Here is a 16,396-nt window from a genome sequence, read left to right as displayed (position 1 = left end):
ATTAAAAAAAAAAACTACTTGCAATACTTAAGTACAAAAAATGTTGAATACTTTAGTACTTCTACTCAAGTCCCTTTTTGATCGAGCACTTCCACTTCTACTCAAGTCACTTTTTGATCGAGCACTTGTACTTTTACTCAAGTATGGGTTTTGAGTACTTTATACAACTCTGGAAGGAAGTCAGTGTGGGAAGGTAAAACAGCAGATATGATCTGGAGGAGAGGAGGGAGCACAAAGAAAAATGAAGGTCTAGTACTGTGCAAAGGTTTTAGGCAGGTGTGAAAAGAAGTGCTGTAAATGAAGAATGCTTTCAGAAATAGAAGTGTTTAATAGTTTTTTTTAATAATTAATAAATTGGAAAGTAAGTGAACAGAAGAGAAATCCAAGTCAAATCAATATTTGGTGTGACCACCCTTTGCTTTCAAAACAGCATGAAATCTTCAAGCATCAGATGTGAAAACAAGGCTGAGACACTCAAATTTTGCAGGAAAACTTAGGAACTGGAGTGCAGAAAAATGGCAGCAGGTGTACTGGACTGATGAGTCACAGTGTGAAATTATTGGCTGTAGCAGGAGGCAGTTTATTGGCAAAGGGCTGGAAAGCGGTACAATAATGAGTGTCTGCAGGTAACTGAGAAGCATGGTGGAGGTTCCTTGAACGTTTTAGGCTGCATGTCTGCAAATGGAGTGGGAGATTTGGTCAGGATCAATGGTGTCCTCAATGCTGGGAAATACAGTCAGATAATGACCTATCATGCCATACAATCAGGTAGACATGTGATTGGCCCCAAAATTATTCTGCAGCATTACAACCACCCCAAACATACAGCCAATGTCATTAACAACTATCTTCAGTTTTAAGAAGAACAAGGAGTCCTGGAAATGATGGCCTGGCCCCCACAGAGCCCTGATCTCAACATCATGGAGTCTGTTTGGGATTACATGAAGGGACAGAAGGATTTGAGGCAGCCGACATCCATAGAAGATTTGTGCTCAGTTCTCCAAGATGTTTGGAACAACCTACCTGCTGAGTTCCTTTAACCTTCCTAGCGGTATTCCCGAGCGTGACTCGGGGTTAGATTTTAGAGCCAAAAGCGGTAACCCCGAGCCACACTCGGGTTAGCGCTAGGAAGATCGCTGGATCCTGGTAGAGGTTTTATTTACCTTTTCTCTGGGATCCAGTGAAGAATGTGGGCGGTATGCGGCGGCGGAGCTTCCTCCCAATTGTCTGCGAGCCCTGGCTTCCGTCTCCGGCGACGTGACGTCCGCCGGGGGGTTGGAACCGGCGGCAAATTCAAATGTAAAACACACCAAACACACTGATACCATTCAAAATAAAAAAAATTCACATTACATTGCCCCCCCAGTGCCCTTTCCTGCAGTTTATCTGTACTTTTTTTGTAAATATATGTATATATATATATATATATATACAGTATATATATATATATATATATATATATATACAGTGGGTACGAAAAGTATTCAGACCCCCTTAAATTTTTCACTCTTTGTTATATTGCAGCCATTTGCTAAAATCATTTAAGTTCATTCTTCTTCCTCATGAATGTACACATAGCACCCCATACTGACAGAAAAACACAGAATTGTTGACATTGTTGCAGATTTATTAAAAAAGAAAAACTGAAATATCACATGGTCCTAAGTATTCAGACCCTTTGCTGTGACACTCATATATTTAACTCAGGTGCTTTCCATTTCTTCTGATCATCCTTGAGATGGTTCTACACCTTCATTTGAGTCCAGCTGTGTTTGATTATACTGATTGGACTTGATTAGGAAAGCCACACACCTGTCTATATAAGACCTTCCAGATCACAATGCATGTCAGAGCAAATGAGAATCATGAGGTCAAAGGAACTGCCTGAAGAGCTCAGAGACAGAATTGTGGCAAGGCACAGATCTGGCCAAGGTTACAAAAAGATTTCTGCTGCACTTAAGGTTCCTAAGAGCACAGTGGCCTCCATAATCCTCAAATGGAAGACGTTTGGGACGAGCAGAACCCTTCCTAGAGCTGGCCGTCCGGCCAAACTGAGCTATCGGGGGAGAAGAGCCTTGGTGAGAGAGGTAAAGAAGAACCCAAAGATCACTGTGGCTGAGCTCCAGAGATGCAGTCAGGAGATGGGAGAAAGTTGTAGAAAGTCAACCATCACTGCAGCCCTCCACCAGTCGGGGCTTTATGGCAGAGTGGCCCAACGGAAGCCTCTCCTCAGTGTAAGACACATGAAAGCCCGCATGGAGTTTGCTAAAAAACACCTGAAGGACTCCAAGATGGTGAGAAATAAGATTCTCTAGTCTGATGAGACCAAAATAGAACTTTTTGGCCTTAATTCTAAGCGGTATGTGTGGAGAAAACCAGGCACTGCTCATCACCTGTCCAATACAGTCCCAACAGTGAAGCATGGTGGTGGCAGCATCATGCTGCGGGGGTGTTTTTCAGCTGCAGGGACAGGACGACTGGTTGCAATCGAGGGAAAGATGAATGCGGCCAAGTACAGGGATATCCTGGACAAAAACCTTCTCCAGAGTGCTCTGGACCTCAGACTGGGCCGAAGGTTTACCTTCCAACAAGACAATGACCCTAAGCACACAGCTAAAATAATGAAGGAGTGGCTTCACAACAACTCCGTGACTGTTCTTGAATGGCCCAGCCAGAGCCCTGACTTAAATCCAATTGAGCATCTCTGGAGAGACCTAAAAATGGCCGTCCACCAACGTTTACCATCCAACCTGACAGAACTGGAGAGGATCTGCAAGGAGGAATGGCAGAGGATCCCCAAATCCAGGTGTGAAAGACTTGTTGTATCTTTCCCAAAAAGACTCCTGGCTGTATTAGTTCAAAAGGGGGCTTCTACTAAATACTGAGCAAAGGGTCTGAATACTTAGGACCATGTGATATTTCAGTTTTTCTTTTTTAATAAATCTGCAACAATGTCAACAATTCTGTGTTTTTCTGTCAGTATGGGGTGCTATGTGTACATTCATGAGGAAGAAGAATCAACTTAAATGATTTTAGCAAATGGCTGCAATATAACAAAGAGTGAAAAATTTAAGGGGGTCTGAATTCTTTTTGTACCCACTGTATATACATATATATATGTATACATATATATATATATATATGTATATATATATGTATAATATATATATATATATATATATATATATATATATATACACACACGTATATATATATACATATACGTAATTCTTGTGAATGAGCAGCCCAAACCAACTGTATACATACGTATATATCTATATATATATAATATATGTATACATATATATATATACTGTATATATATATATATATATATATATATATAATATATATATAATAAATGTATACAGTTGGTTTGGGCTGCTCATTCACAAGAATTACATGCAAAATAATGGTACCGCCAGGGAGGTTAAAAACTGTGTGCAAGTGTACCTAGAAAAATTGATGCCGATTTGAAAGCAAAGCGGGTCACACCAAATATTGATTTAATTTGAATTTTTCTACAGTTTATTTACTTTCCATTTTGTTAGTTAATAAAAATAAACTATCAACACTTCTATTTCTGAAAGCATTCTTCATTTAAAAGCATTTCTTTCACACCTGCCTAAAACTGTTGCACAGTACTGTAAGGGAACGGTCCTCTTACTGTGCCTGTCATGGCTCTATTTGTTCCTGTGGGTGAGCTGTACTCCGCTGGATGACTGGAGACTTCAATGAGCATGGCTGCTCTGTAGGAATGAATAGGGCCACGGGGTACAATGACAGTAACAAGCAGACTTGTATAAAGTACTCGAAATTTCTACTTGAGTAAAAGTACAAGTGCTCGATCAAAAAGTGACTTGAGTAGAAGTGGAAGTGCTCGCAGAAAAAGTTACTTAAGTAGAAGTACTAAAGTATTCAACATTTTTTTTACTTAAGTATTGCAAGTAGTTTTTTCAAAAAATTTGCTACTTAAGTACTAAAAGTAAAAAGTACCAGTAGTTTTGAAAAAAAATTTCTACTCAAGTACTGAAAGTAGAAGTACAAGTACTGTGTTATGTAGTTATTAAAGAAAGAAGTCAAAAGTTTGAACATCATATTGTTTTTTATTATTTCAAATGATTTATTCAAATGATTAACCTGTGTTTGTTAGTAGTTTCTTGATGCACTTTAAGCGCTGTAGCACCATTTATTTGTTTGTTTCATATTTTCTTTTTATTGGAAAGATTTGGTATAGCAGCTTTTATTATACACAGCCTTTATTTTCGTATGCGCTAATTTACAAATGACATTATACACATTTTTTTGAGCTTTATGCAACCTGCCATCTACTGTTCTGGCAGTGGTAATTTTTTTAAAAGTAACGAGTAACTATGCAGCACAAAAAAAAAATATCGGAGTAGAAGTATCGAAATCATCGAAAAAAAATGTAGTGAAGTAAAAGTAGAAGTAGGAGAAAAAAATTCCACTCTAGGAAAGTACAGATACCGCCTTTCGGTACTTAAGTACAGTACTTAAGTAGTTCTACTTCGTTACTATACATCTCTGGTAACAAGAAGACCCAGCTAAGATGTCCTCATTGCAGAGGTTGTGCGGTGCTGTACAGGAGTACATGGGGAAGATTACGGGAGGGGAGAGGAAGAGAAGTACTTTATCAGGTAGGCTCCAGTCAGGGTGGAGGGGGGAATTAATTAATTAAAAGACAACTTTACTAGAAATACAGCTGAAATTGAACAATTTTATTGCTGCTGATAATACAACATAGCAGTATTGGGATGTAAACAAACGAATGCATCTGTGAGTTTGCTTACTTTTTACTCAGCCGACCTTTTTGCTTTTCAATAGCTGCACCTACTTTAGATATCTATTTACTTGCCTCAGTCTCATCTTTTACAATTTTCAGAAAATGCTGATATTTTATTCTGTTTGTGTGCAATTAAATGAATTTGAATACATTTTATTACTGAATATATAGCATTGATAAACAGTTACCATACCATGTCATGTGACAAAAATGTTTTCATTCTATAGGTCTTTCGCTTTCAGAGAATATATAATGGGGTTCTCCAGTAGGCAAAGGGTTAAAATGTATCTATATCCAAGAACAAAAATGTTACATATTGCAGTTAACTAGTCCTTACGTGTGGCGGCTGCATTAGTTTCATTTTTTAGCAAGTACATAAAATATATGTTGATCTCTCCAGCAAGCCAGTGTCCATACCTATTCTTATGAGCAAACAGGAATGTCCCTCCAAGCATTTATCTGTAAACTACGAATTTCCTCCACACTCCAGGTAATGCAGATGTAGACAGAAGACAGGTTTATATTCCAAATCAGTTGCACAAACTATGGTGACAACACTATTCCTCCAAATACACAGTGCAGTCAGTGAGTGTTGTCACCTTAGGACAGAAGGTGTGTTACTGGCAAGATCAGCAGATAAAAGAAAAAAGCCTAAAATAAGAAAATGAATGCCTCAAAACACATTTTAGTACTAGGGATGAGCTTCGAACGTTGTGCGTTCGCCTATTCGCCGAACGGTGACCAAATGGGCTTCTTTGCGGGGAATTAGAGCACCCATAATGCGCGGTGCGTGAAGTGCGTTTTATTTGATTGGCCAAAGCATGGACCCTGACATCCATGCTTTGGCCAATCAAATGATCTCTGCCATGATTGGACAAAAGGCTGGCTGCCTTTAGCCAATCATGGCTCAGGTGCTAAGTACACGCCCCACACTATATAAAGGCTTCTCGCACAGCAGCCGTGTGTAGTGTGATTGTGTGGGTGCCCAGCAAGTGATAGAGACAGGGAGGGGAAAGTGTTTGAGGCAGGGAGAGAATAGTTATTTGCAGTTTGTGAGACTTTGCAGTGAGAGATTGCTAGCAGTGAGTATAGGGAGAGAGATTTGTGCTTTTTACAAGTTAAGAGGTCAGATAGTTATTTAAGTATATTCAGTAGTGCAGTATATACCATAGACCATATACCATACATTGATCCATATCTATATATGGGGCAATAGATTACATATCCGGCCATTAAGTATCTATCGGTCAGTTGCATATACCCCATATTGTTCTCTATCTATACATAGGGCAATTGATTCGATCATCAGCCCATTGAGTATCTATCGGTCAGTGGCGTATACTAGTGGTCGACCAATTATCGGCAAAGTCGATATATATCAAGGGCCGATATGCACTTTCCCCGATATATCGGAATTGGCCTTTTGAATTACCGATATTTTGGGAAAGTGTATGTACCGGGGTGATGCCTGCAGCTAGATACCTTCACCACCGCCGTCTGACCGGGTCTCCATCTGCACCGCCGCAGACTGACTGGATCTCTATTTCTTTGAATTCGGCGCCGCTGAGTACCCGAAAGTGATGTCATGACATCACTTCCGGGAACTGGCGGCGCCGAATTAAAAAAACTTACAGCATTCAAAACAGCCAAATTTGGCAGAGGAGGGGTTTGGGGTATTTTAGACCCCCACACAATTTCTATATATAGGTGTATACATTTCTTATTCTTATTTCTTATATACACTATCCTATATTAATTCTTATACCCAATAATCTAACACCTACTACTGTGTTACACCTATAAATAGAAATTGAGTCCACTATTTAAAAGTAAGATTAACTATCATTTCTTTCCTTTAGAGAATTCATACAAAAAATAATTGTGGTATCCAAATACCTTTTTTCAAAAGAAGAACTCAGCCCAATACTACAAAGCTCTTATACGTTTTTATATAGGCTTTGTATATTTGATAAGCCTTTTAGTACTTTAATTTTATATCTATAAAAAGTGTCCATAATTACCGTATTTATTTATCGGTGCTTACTTAAAGAACATTATATTATCATCCTGTACTCTCATATGAAGCATTCTAAACACCTTTATCATTATTTACCCTCCCGCTAGAATGGTATATAAATGGAGAGGATTACTTACTACATAGGTCTATGGTTTATATAAATATTACCTTTGCTGTCTACTATAAACAATGTATCTATTGGCTGTTCTCCATAAACAATGTATTTATGAAAATATTATATAGTTGTACTTATTAATTATCAATGTATATATGAGATTTTATATAGATGTACATAATAAGCTGTGTTTATAATTCCCCCCTGCCACGGAGTCTTGTGATATGTGATGTACGTACTCACTGTTGCTTAGCAGCAGGGAACGCACATACACGCATACTTCCTGGTAAGGGGCGGTGACTATCATACTTAAGGCTCCGTGTCTAGTCTGCTTCTCCACCTCTGAAGACGTCATACGCATTGACGAAACGCGCGTAAGGTGGAACGCACGCTGCATATGTCACAGGAGCCTGAGTGGAACGCAAGCCGGTATTCACCGCTCTCCACTCGTGGGCTCCATTTTAGCTGGCGGTTTTTACCTTTTATGTTTTGTGTACCTACCATTTATATTAAACTCTTTTTATGGTAATACACTATCTGGAGCATTTTTTATTCTTCATACCCTGACCGGACCCTGTGGACAGAGGCTATCCAGGAGAGGGAAATCCATTGTGGTACTACAAAGTCCAGCGGTATCTACTCTGGCCCAGGTGGCCAAACAAGCGAGAATAGGTCTTAATACCATAAGGTATATAAGACCCACATCATCTGGTGAGTGTGTTATTCTATTACCTCCCACGGTGACAAAAAGTACCAGCACTGGATCATTGGAGGATTCAACACAGAGCACCTGCACATTTTTTTCCCACTCTGCACTCAAGATTTACCTGCATATTTGCACCTAAGTCACTTATGAACTATTTTTGCAAACATTTTTTTGCACCTTTTTGTTTGAATCACCATAAAGATAGCACTTTCCATCACCTTTTATAATTTTAAGATTTATTGTCTCAAATTGCACTTTATTATATTAATTCATTTATATATATATTTATATTTATATATATATATATATATATATATATATATATATTTTTTTTTTTTTTTTTTCAGCTTTGCATATTTATATTGTGTTACCTATTTCAAAGAAACACTTTAAGGTTATTGATATTTATTACCCATTGTGTATACACATTTATATCTCATCTTTGCACATTTTATATTAGTTTTACGTTCTTCCATTAGCACCAAGCACTTTACTTAGGATTCTATGCACCATATATACCTAAGGCTTATAAACTAATTTCTGCATTTATAAGCAATTGTCCAGCAGTGGTTCACCTACAGCAAGCGCTATAGCTGGCCCAATTTTATTGTGGCCTTACTCCCTTTTCTCTTCTACCCTCCCTATAGCAGCTGCAATTCAAATAATTTATTTTTCTCATTTTATTTATTATGTTAGAGTTTACCTTAACCTCATCCATAGGCGCGAGGGATATACAATTCCAGTATATTAATTCCAAACAAAAGCGTATACCCTATATTGATCTCTGTCTATACAAAGGGCAAAAGGCCGACAAGGAGCGGCAGACACTCACAGGCCACAAAAAGAGGGCAAGCAGCCTCTGTGTCCACAGTGAAAAGTGGTGATCACAGTCGACATGGTGCATCCTCTGCAGGCGGGGCACGTCCATCCTTTTTTTCCGGTGCTGGCCATGTTATTCACCCACAACATGTGGAAGAGTTGGTGAAGTGGATAAACAAGCCGTCCTCATCTTCCTCTGACACCCACGCTCATATTAGTTTGCCTTCCACTGCAGCTGCCAAAGCAGCCCGTTCCACAGGCTCCTTCTCAACAGCTACTTCTTCTGTCGCCCCCACCATCATGCACGGAGGAGTCACCTGAACTATTCGATCATAGTGTCAGTGACATGCTACTGGAGGATGCGCAGCAATTTGAAAGCTGTGATGTTGGTTCCCAGGCTGATGAAGGGAATAACGTGAGCCTAAAGAGAGGGGGTGACAATGACGGACAGGAAACTAGCAGTCATGTTCCCACAGCTGCAGCATACTGCCAAGTTTGCTGCAGTGAGGAGGAGGGAGGGGATGATGAGGTCACTGACGGTACTTGGGTGCCTGACAGGATAGAGGAGGAAAGTGAGTGGGAGGCAGGATGTGCTCCAGGGCCCGCCATAGGAGTAGCCAACCTATTGCATCACAGCACAGAGATCCACAGGTGCAGGGTGCTGCAAACTCCCCACGGACTTCAAGAAGTTCATTAGTTTGGGCTTTTTTCAGCACATGTGCAGTAGACCACAGCATTGCTGTTTGCAACATCTGTCGGAAGTGGATCAAGCGTGGTCAGAACACCAGCCACTTGGGCACCACATGCTTGATAAGGCATATGACGACCTGCCATGCAGTCCGTTGGCAACAGCACCTGAAAGAGCTACAAGATCAAAACAAGCATACTTCACATTGCTTCTCATCTGGGATCTCTAGCCCTACTATACCTCATGCCTTCTCAAATACCTGCTTTGAGAGGGATGATGGTATAGCAATGAGTGCCACAGAGACTTGCACCCAATCTGCTAGCAGTACACCACCGCTTGATTTCACCAGCAGGCAAGTTTCTCTACCCCAGTTGCTCAACTGTAGAAAGAAATACTGTCCCAGCCATCCACATGATCAGCGTCTTAATGCTAGCTTGACCAAATTGCTAGCATTACAATTGCTGCCTTTTCATCTGGTAGACTGTGCTCCCTTTTGCAAGTTTGTGGAATGTGCTGTACCACAGTGGCAGGTACCGAAAAGGCGTTTCTTTTTGGGGGGCTGTGTATAGATCTAATCCAACAGGGTAGTCAGCGGCTCATTAGTGTTCCATGAATGTTAATGGATAAAAAGAAAATGGGTAAAAACCATAGCGCGATATCGTAATAATAGGTACTTTATTCAAATAGACCTTACATATTGCACTCACATGTCCTAAAGGAATAACAAGCAGAAAGATTTCCACAATATCTGTTACCAGATCAAAGTATCGGAAGATAACCCAGCTTCCATGTGTCTGCTCGTTTCTCTGGGGTTCGTAACGTCACTTCCGGTTAGACGCCAGTAAACAAAACTAGTTGCCGTGCAGCCAATGACCCGACGCGTTTCATCCTCACAACTTCGCCCTGGGAATCCCTCCCACTGCGCTATTGTGTTCTGCTGGCGGGGAACCTTCCCTGCTGGCAGAACACAATGATTAGTGTTGTTTTAGCTATAGCCAGCAGCATTAATCATTTGGGAAAAACCTGACAGGCTGGTTGTACTCAAGTTGAATAATTGATTTGCGAACAACTAGCCAGTCCATACATGGATCAAAATTCATCCGATTCTTGCTGAACTGGCCAAATTTCAATCCATGTATGGATGTAGAAATTTGAATGTAACACTGTCCCAGAATATTATTGTCTCAGTCAGTCCTGTTATACTCACTGTAATTCCTCTATCCGGCTTGTTGTCAGAGCTTCCATCACATCCCTGAAATGAGGACCCTCCAGATTGTTCCCAAACAGGTTAAGTTTCCTCAGTGTCTGGTTATTTCTTATTCCAGATGCCAGGTGGGGGCAGGAACTGTCTGTCAGGTCAGTAGAGGGCAATCTGTAGAAGAAGAGAAGAATGTTACCAGAAGAAAATGAATTTCTTCCCCAGGAATGAATGTAACTATTCTCTACATACATGGAACTCATTTCTCTTTATTGGAATAATTTATATTAGATCCCTTTATAAAACTCCAGGAAATAGAATTTTATAAAAAAATGTTATAATGGAGTAGATCCCCCAACATTGTCCTCCATGTGTAGAGACGGTGATATCTCCATACACAGGATGAGCACAGAATACCACTGACATGACTCGTATTGTGCTATAATCTCCTTGTGTATGGAGCATGAATGGTATCAGCAGATGATTTTTATCTGATATTTTAAAAAAAATTAAATTGGTGCTGCACTGCTGAAAACAACAAATAATGAGGACCTAGCAATAAACACCCTGCAGGGGTGATAACCCCTGGGGAAACCAACAATCACTGAACACAATAAAGCTATGGATGAGTAATCAGTGGCAAATAGTTCATGTAAACACAAAAATCAGTGCATATATTAATAGTTAATACACAAAATAATCAAACACCCCCAGAGATGTAACCCCACCAAATAAAACATGCAGCAAAAATAATAATAATCAAAAGTGTGTACAAGTGCATGGCCATAAAAGGAACAATAAACACCCTCCAGGAGTGCGATTTCCAAAAATAAACTCAAATATTAAAAATATTTAGAAAAATCTTTATTTTAATTTCAGGTTATAGAGCAGCAGGAAAATGGTGTAAACACATACATTCCACATGCAATGCAGAGAACAACCATAATGAGACATCTACATCAGGCTAAGGTGTACTTTTAATAAACAGAGAAAAGACGTGATCCTCAGGATCACGACTGATCTCAGGTGAGTACTGGTTTAGGTAGCTGAGATGAGGAGCAGGGAACAGCTTCTTCGCTTCTCATCACAGTACATGACCGTTCTGTCACAAACGGCCAGTTTAGAAAATTGAGGTCTGAAGATCTTACAGCCATTTCTCTGAAATATCTCCATTTCAGATTCTCCAGCTCAGAGGTGGAGAATCAGGGAGAGAAGCTGGTGTGATTAGAGGAAGAAGACTTCTTTCTTCCGATATATCAGTACCAGTGGGTTCAAAATTAAAAAATATATATATATGTATATATGGTATGTATGTGTATGTATACACACTGTATGTACTGGTGTGTATATATATAAGTACTGTATGTACTGGTGTGTGTATATATATATATATACTGTATGTACTGGTATGTACGTATATACAGTATATATATATATATATATATATATATATATATATATGTGTGTGTGTGTATATATAAATATATATACTGTATATATGTATATATACTGTATATGTGTGTGTGTATAGATAGATAGATATTCAGTTAGTTTTCATGTGTCAGAACATGACATTACGAGTGCTTTTAAACTTTGGTTTCCCTTTCTAAATTTAGCGGCACTGTAATCTCACAATATCTCGTGAGATTACAGGCAGTCCACCCAGTTATACAGGGATCTCAGCCGTTTTCAGAGGAAAAACATCTCCTCTGATCACCCCGTGAGAAGTGAAGTTCTCCACCTTCTAAACTGGGTGCCAGAGGAGATAATTTTTATCTGAGAATTGCCGAGAAGTGAACAGAGAGAAAACTTCTCAGTTTATTAAACGTACACCTAAAAGTGAGGACCCAGAATGAATCTACGGAAACATTGGGGGGGGGGGGGGGTTATGTGCAAGGGGAGGAGGGAAAAAAGGGAGCGGTAAAGGGGGGAGTCCGCACCGCCTTAATAAAGAAACATTGTATCAACATAGTACACAAAACAGATGTTAGTGTAACATTTCCTGGTCAGGAAAACCTCAATAAAAGTGTGAGTAACCCAACAGAGAGAGGAAAGTTATCAATACAAATAATTTATTGCTGAAAAAGTGCAATAGTACAAATTCAGTCTCCTCAAACTATAAATGTAATTTCATAGTAATAAAGCAAGTGTCCATTATAAAAAGTCCAAATGTGTAGATGGGGTTACTTCGCGGGGTTGGTTTACTAAAGGAAATAGACTGCACTTTGCAAGTGCAGTTGCTCCAGAGATTAGTAAATTAGGTAAAGCTTCACTTTACAAAGAATACCCAATCACATGAAGGGAAATAAAAAAAAAGCAGCATGTTTGCTTGCACCTGATTGGATGATGGAAGTCTGCAGAGTTTGGAGCAACTGCACTTGCAAAGTACACAGTCTATTTCCTTTTAGTAAACTAACCCTGAAGTAACCCCATCTACACATTTGTACTTTTTATAATGGACACTTGCTTTATTACTATGAAATTACATTTATAGTTTGATGAGATTGAATTTGCTCTATTGCACTTTTTCAGATTTCCGGATGTACTCCAGATGTTCCTTCTTTTTTTTTTTGCAGTTTGTTTCCCCTGTCCTGGGGTCCGATGCTTTTTTAGCACATTCCAGTACAATTCTGTGCAGGAAAAAAGCAGCATGATGTACTTTTTGTTCTGGGATGGAAAGCACTGGAACGCACTGCGCTGGTGTGAACTATGCCAACCCATATAACTTACTTTCCATGCTTTTATGATGCAGAAAAAAAATCACTGCAGTGCATGTGGTGTGACCTGTCCCAGAATATTATTGTCTCAGTCAGTCCTGTTATACTCACAGTAATTCCTCTATCTGGCTTGTTGTCAGAGCTTCCATCACATCCCTGAAATGAGGACCCTCCAGATTGTTCCCAGACAGGTTCAGTGTCCTCAGTGTCTGGTTTTTTCTTATTCCAGATGCCAGGTGGGGGCAGGAACTGTCTGTCAGGCGATTAGAGGACAATCTGTAGAAGAAGAGAAGAATGTTACCAGAAGAAAATACATTTCTCCCCCAGGAATGAATGTAACTATTCTCTACATACATGGAACTCATTTCTCTTTATTGGAATCATTTATATTATATCACTTTATAAACTCCAGGAAATATAATTTTATAGGAAAAATGTTATAATGGAGTAGACCCCCCCAATATTGTCCTCCATGTGTAGAGACGGTGATATCTCCATACACAGGATGAGCACAGAATACCACTGACATGACTCGTATTGTGCTATAATCTCCTTGTGTATGAAGCATGAATGGCATCAGCAGACAGACATTGCTAGTGATTGGACGGGATGATTTTTATCTCATATTTTTGATGCATTTCTGAATGCACTCCAGGCAGTGGCGGCTGGTGCTCAAAATGTTAGGGGGGTGCAAACAGAAAAATGTAATAGGCATTGCTTCGTGGCAAAAAACGTGTTAAAAAAAATGTCAGGGTCTCCAGAGCCCTCCTCCTTACATTAGGGTCCCTAGAGTTGCTCCTTGTTACATCAGGGTCCCCACAGAGCCCCCCTCCTTACATCAGGGTACCCACAGAGCCCCCCTCACATCAGAGTCCCCACAGAGCCCCCCCTAACATCAGAGTCCCCACAGAGCTCCCCCCTCACATCAGGGTCCCTACAGAGCCCCCCCCCCCCACATCAGGGTTCCTACAGAGCCCTCCCTCACATCAGGGTCCCTACAGAGCCCACCACATCGGGGTTCCTACAGAGCCCCCCCTCACATCAGAGTACCCACAGAGTCCCCTCCACTCACATCAGAGTCCCCCCTCACATCAGGGTCCCTACAGAGTCCCCCCACATCGAGGTTCCTACAGAGCCCCCCCTCACATCAGAGTCCCCACAGAGCCCCCCTCTCACATCAGGGTACCCACAGAGTCCCCCCTCTAACATTAAAAAAGAGCCTTCAGATTCAATTGTCCCGATACCCCCCCCATGATCCGCCACTGTGGTGATGGGGGCTTGCTTCCACTCACCTTTTGTGTTCAGGCAGCAGCAGAGTAGTTGAAGTCACTGGGCTCCCTCCCGCTATCAGTCACTCTCAAAGCTGTCCTCCTGGCTCTGGCTGGCTTATTGTAACGCTGTCTGTAGTCCTGTGCAGTAGCAGAGCTGCAAGTGAACATCCGTCCGCATGGAGGGTCAGGCAGGCTCTACCGCATTCTGGATCCAAGGCTGGAAGAAGACAGTGACGCCCAAGCACCGCCCTATGATGTCGGACCAATCACAGGATGGCAATGATACAGTGGGAGTGTTCTGCGCCCCGAGGACACTCCAAAGGATGCCAATCAGCTTCCCAGAAAAAAATCACATGCTGCCAAAACCCCTACCCCTCTCCATAGACAGCAGTGTGTCTGGCGCCCTGCGCACACTTAAAGGAACACTTTTTTTTCTCCTAATGGTGATATACGGATGACTAGCTTTGGGGGGGCGGCGTCCCTGAGCCCCCTATTGACAAGCCGCCACTGACTCCAGATGTTTTTTTTTCTTCTTTGCGTTTTGTTTCCCATGTACTGGGGTCCGATGCTTTTTTGATGCTTTTTAGCACATTCCAGTACAATTCTGTGCAGGAAAAAAAGCAGCATGATTTACTTTTTGTTCTGGAATGGAAAAGCACTGGAACGCACTGCGCTGGTTTGAACTATGCCATTGGAACCCATATAACCTACTTTCCATGCTTTTATGATGCAGAAAAATAATCAGTGCAGTGCATGTGATGTGACCTGTCCCAGAATATTATTGTCTCAGTCAGTCCTGTTATACTCACAGTAATATCTCTATCCGGCTTGTTGTCAGAGCTTCCATCACATCCCTGAAATGAGGACCCTCCAGATTGTTCTTAGACATGATCAGTGTCCTCAGTGTCTGGTTATTTCTTATTCCAGACGCCAGGTGGGGGCAGGAACTGGCTGTCAGATGATTTTTATCCAAACTGAAGGAGAAGAGAAGAATGTTACCAGAAGAAAATGAATTTCACCCCCAGGAATGAACGTAACTATTCTCTACATGCATGGAACTCATTTCTCTTTATTGGAATCATTTCTATTAGATCACTTTATAAAACTCCAGGAAATAGAATTTTATAAGAAAAATGTTATAATGGAGTAGACCCCCCAATATTGTCCTCCATGTGTAGAGACGGTGATATCTCCATACACAGGATGAGCACAGAATGCCACTGACATGACTCGTATTGTGCTATGATCTCCTTGTGTATGGAGCATGAATGGTATCAGCAGACAGTGTTAGGGCACAATCAGCATTGCTAGTGATTGGACGGGATGATTTCTATCTGATATTTATGACAAATTAAATTGGTGCTGCACTGCTGACTACAACAAATAATGAGAACCTAGCAATAAACACCCTGCAGGGGTGATAACCTCTGGGGGGAAAAAACAACAATCTTTGAACTCAGTAAAGCTATGGATGAGTAATCAGGGGCACATAGTTCATGTAAACACAACAATCAGTGCATATGTTACTACACAAGAAAGTAAAAACCCTCCAGAGATGTAACCCCACCAAATGAAACATGCAGCAAAAATATAATAATCAAAAGTGCATACAAATGTATAACAAAAGAAGGAATAATAAACACCCCTCCAGGGGTGTGAGCTCCAAAAATAAACTCAAATAATAAAAATAATTTGAATCTGAAAAAGTGCAATAGTGCAAATTCAATCTCCTCAAACTATAAATGTAATTTCAAAGTAATAGAGTACTTTGCAAGTGTAGTTGCTCCAGAGCTTAGTAAATGAGGTAAAGCTTCACTGTGCAAAAACTACCCAATCACCTACAAGGAAGATCAAAAAACAGCATGCTTGCTTTCACCTGCTTGGATGATGGAAGTCAGCAGAGTTTCTTCTCATTTATTAAGCTCTGGAGCAATTTCACTTGCAAAGTACACAGTCTATTTCCTTTAGTAAAAACCCCGAAGTAACCCCATCTACACATTTGGACTTTTTATAACGGACACTTGCTTTATTACTATGAAATTACATTTATAGTTTGATGAG

General features: G+C 40.5%; 1 protein-coding gene across 1 annotated transcript in view; it reads right to left on the bottom strand.

Annotated features, from left to right (window-relative positions):
* LOC309543141 (uncharacterized protein) overlaps nucleotides 1-16,396 on the bottom strand; it is a gene marked incomplete at its 3' end in the record, with an annotated part of 1,180,881 nt that overhangs the window by 457,322 nt on the left and 707,163 nt on the right. Inside the window, exons 13-14 of the mRNA XM_082242522.1 lie at nucleotides 13,176-13,340; nucleotides 10,357-10,521 (exon numbers count right to left, since the gene is read on the bottom strand). Coding sequence (XP_082098648.1) covers nucleotides 10,357-10,521; nucleotides 13,176-13,340 — 330 coding nt within the window. The remainder of the gene's footprint in view (nucleotides 1-10,356; nucleotides 10,522-13,175; nucleotides 13,341-16,396) is intronic.

The sequence above is a fragment of the Pelophylax lessonae genome (genome assembly GCF_965119305.1).
Source record: "Pelophylax lessonae genome assembly, chromosome: 13".
Taxonomy (NCBI): Eukaryota; Metazoa; Chordata; class Amphibia; order Anura; family Ranidae; genus Pelophylax; species Pelophylax lessonae.
This window is presented reverse-complemented; position numbering and strand designations above follow the sequence as displayed.